The sequence below is a fragment of the Seriola lalandi genome, unplaced genomic scaffold (assembly GCF_002814215.2).
Source record: "Seriola lalandi dorsalis isolate HSWRI2012SDOR001 ecotype SW California unplaced genomic scaffold, Sedor1 jcf7180002001037, whole genome shotgun sequence".
Taxonomy (NCBI): Eukaryota; Metazoa; Chordata; class Actinopteri; order Carangiformes; family Carangidae; genus Seriola; species Seriola lalandi.
In genome coordinates this window covers 1-1840 of record NW_019471696.1, presented here as the reverse complement: position 1 = coordinate 1840, position 1840 = coordinate 1, and the positions used below count along the sequence as shown (strand labels likewise).

At 43.8% G+C, this 1840-nt stretch overlaps 1 protein-coding gene across 1 annotated transcript; it reads right to left on the bottom strand.

The window, feature by feature from the left end:
* Positions 1-5: 5 nt before the first annotated feature.
* On the bottom strand, positions 6-1731 carry LOC111663508 (peptidyl-prolyl cis-trans isomerase FKBP4-like; the record flags this gene model as incomplete). Its single annotated transcript, XM_023417716.2, has 4 exons — positions 1248-1731; positions 448-592; positions 219-361; positions 6-89 (listed from the first exon to the last, which is right to left on the bottom strand). Coding segments are annotated over exons 1-4 (471 nt in total), but the record flags the coding sequence as incomplete, so codon positions are not given.
* Positions 1732-1840: the final 109 nt, after the last annotated feature.

Sequence of the window (1840 nt, the reverse complement as noted above, 5' to 3'; positions counted from 1 at the left end):
TATCCCTGGCCTTTAGTGATGATGCGGCGAATTATTCCTCCATCCTCATCATCAGTTATGTCCTCACCTCGAAACTCAAACAATTCCACCTAAAAGTGTGCACACATGTAAATGTATGTCTTAGTCTCAATGCACACTGATAAAGAATCAACAAAAAGCCGAGGAATACAATTGAAAGTAATGGATAATCAAAATAACCTGAAATCCCTGAGGCTTACCTCAAAAACAAGAGTGGCATTGGGGGGTATCTTTGGCGGACTGCCTGCAGATCCATAAGCGTATTCTGGCTTACAGATGAGCTGACACAACTCTCCCACTTTCATTGTGGCTACCCCGATGTCCCATGCCTTTATTACTTGACCTAAACACAGACAAGACAGATTACCAACACTGGCTGTGCAACTACAGCAGGTGAATGTTCATGTCTCTGCTAGATATGAAACCAACCTTTGCCCAACTCGAATGAAAACTTCTCTCCTCTGTCTCTGCTTGAGTCAAAATGAGTACCATCCAGCAGTGTGCCAACATAATGTACAAACACTTTGTCGCCGGTCATAGGCAACTCTGTGCCTGTGCCTTCCCTTTTCACCAACTGGAAAAATGCAGACAGCAAGAGAAATTCATTTAAAAACTGTATGGAATTAATTTTCAAGTAATGTCTGCAAGAGACATGTAACCAACTCCACACATCTGTATCCTACTGTCTAGTACTTTGCATCTAAGAGGTGAGGCTGAAAATGTGTGCATGAGTGTACATGTCTTTCTATGGTTGTGCTAGCAAATTTGTGATGCTTAAGGCTAGGGAATGCATTATGTCAGTGAGTGTCCTCACAACTATATAAAGACCAATGTGTGTTATGTGTGTGCGTGTGTGTATGTAAGTGTGTGCGCGCGCGTGCGCTTGAATATTAAATGCCACCATCAGCATTAATAGCTTTTGCATTTGGTCTTTCTCCAGAGCTCCACAGACTCCCATAAATGAATACGGTTAAACTGTCTCATCGTCGGTGTTTTTGATATCATGGTGAGAAGTTAACCATGAAACTAATGATAGGAAATTAAATAGAAAGCGTTACGGTGTTGTCAGCCCTGAAATTAGCTTGCATTAGCTACTTTTATTGACAGTGAACAAGATAGCCTAGCTAACTATAGCTAGCGCTAGCCTAGCTGAATGAGTAAATAACAAGCAGTCAGCTAACCACTCGGCTAGCTGAATTAACATGCAGGAACAAAACAATGTAATTTGCCTTTAAAACACCCCCGTCTTTCTTTGGTGTGATGTCCTCTCCCTCCATTGGGATGGTGTGTTGTCCTTCACTTGTCTGCTCTTCTGCAGTCATAGTCATGAAGCAGCTTTCCTCCTACTACTCTGATCTGCACCACAATTCAAAGCTAACAAACGCTGGCCAACAGCAGTAGAGGCTAAAGCTAAGTACTTCTCAAACCACGCTGCGTGCAGCAGGCAACAATCTGACTCACGTCAACGCTGGCTGGTTCACTAACGCTGGTTAAAGCTCTTAGCTAGCCTTACTTAGCTACTTTCTTAATGCTGTTGTAAATAAAATGCACGTTACAGCTTCCAGCTAGCTGCGCGGGGACTCTGCTGTGTTGTTGTAAACGAATCACACTTGTATCTGAGCAGAATATGAGCTATCGGCGAGCCTGCTTTAGGTCCACGTTGCCTCGCAGTCTGGGATTTGACAAGCGCTTTTAAAGAAGGACAGAGAACTTTCCAGACAGTCAAGGAGGAACCAGGGGGTATGAACCCGCGTCAGAGTTCTTACTCATTCTACACAGGTATCTCTCGGAAAGGCGGTGCATAGGAAAAGAGCAGCGCACT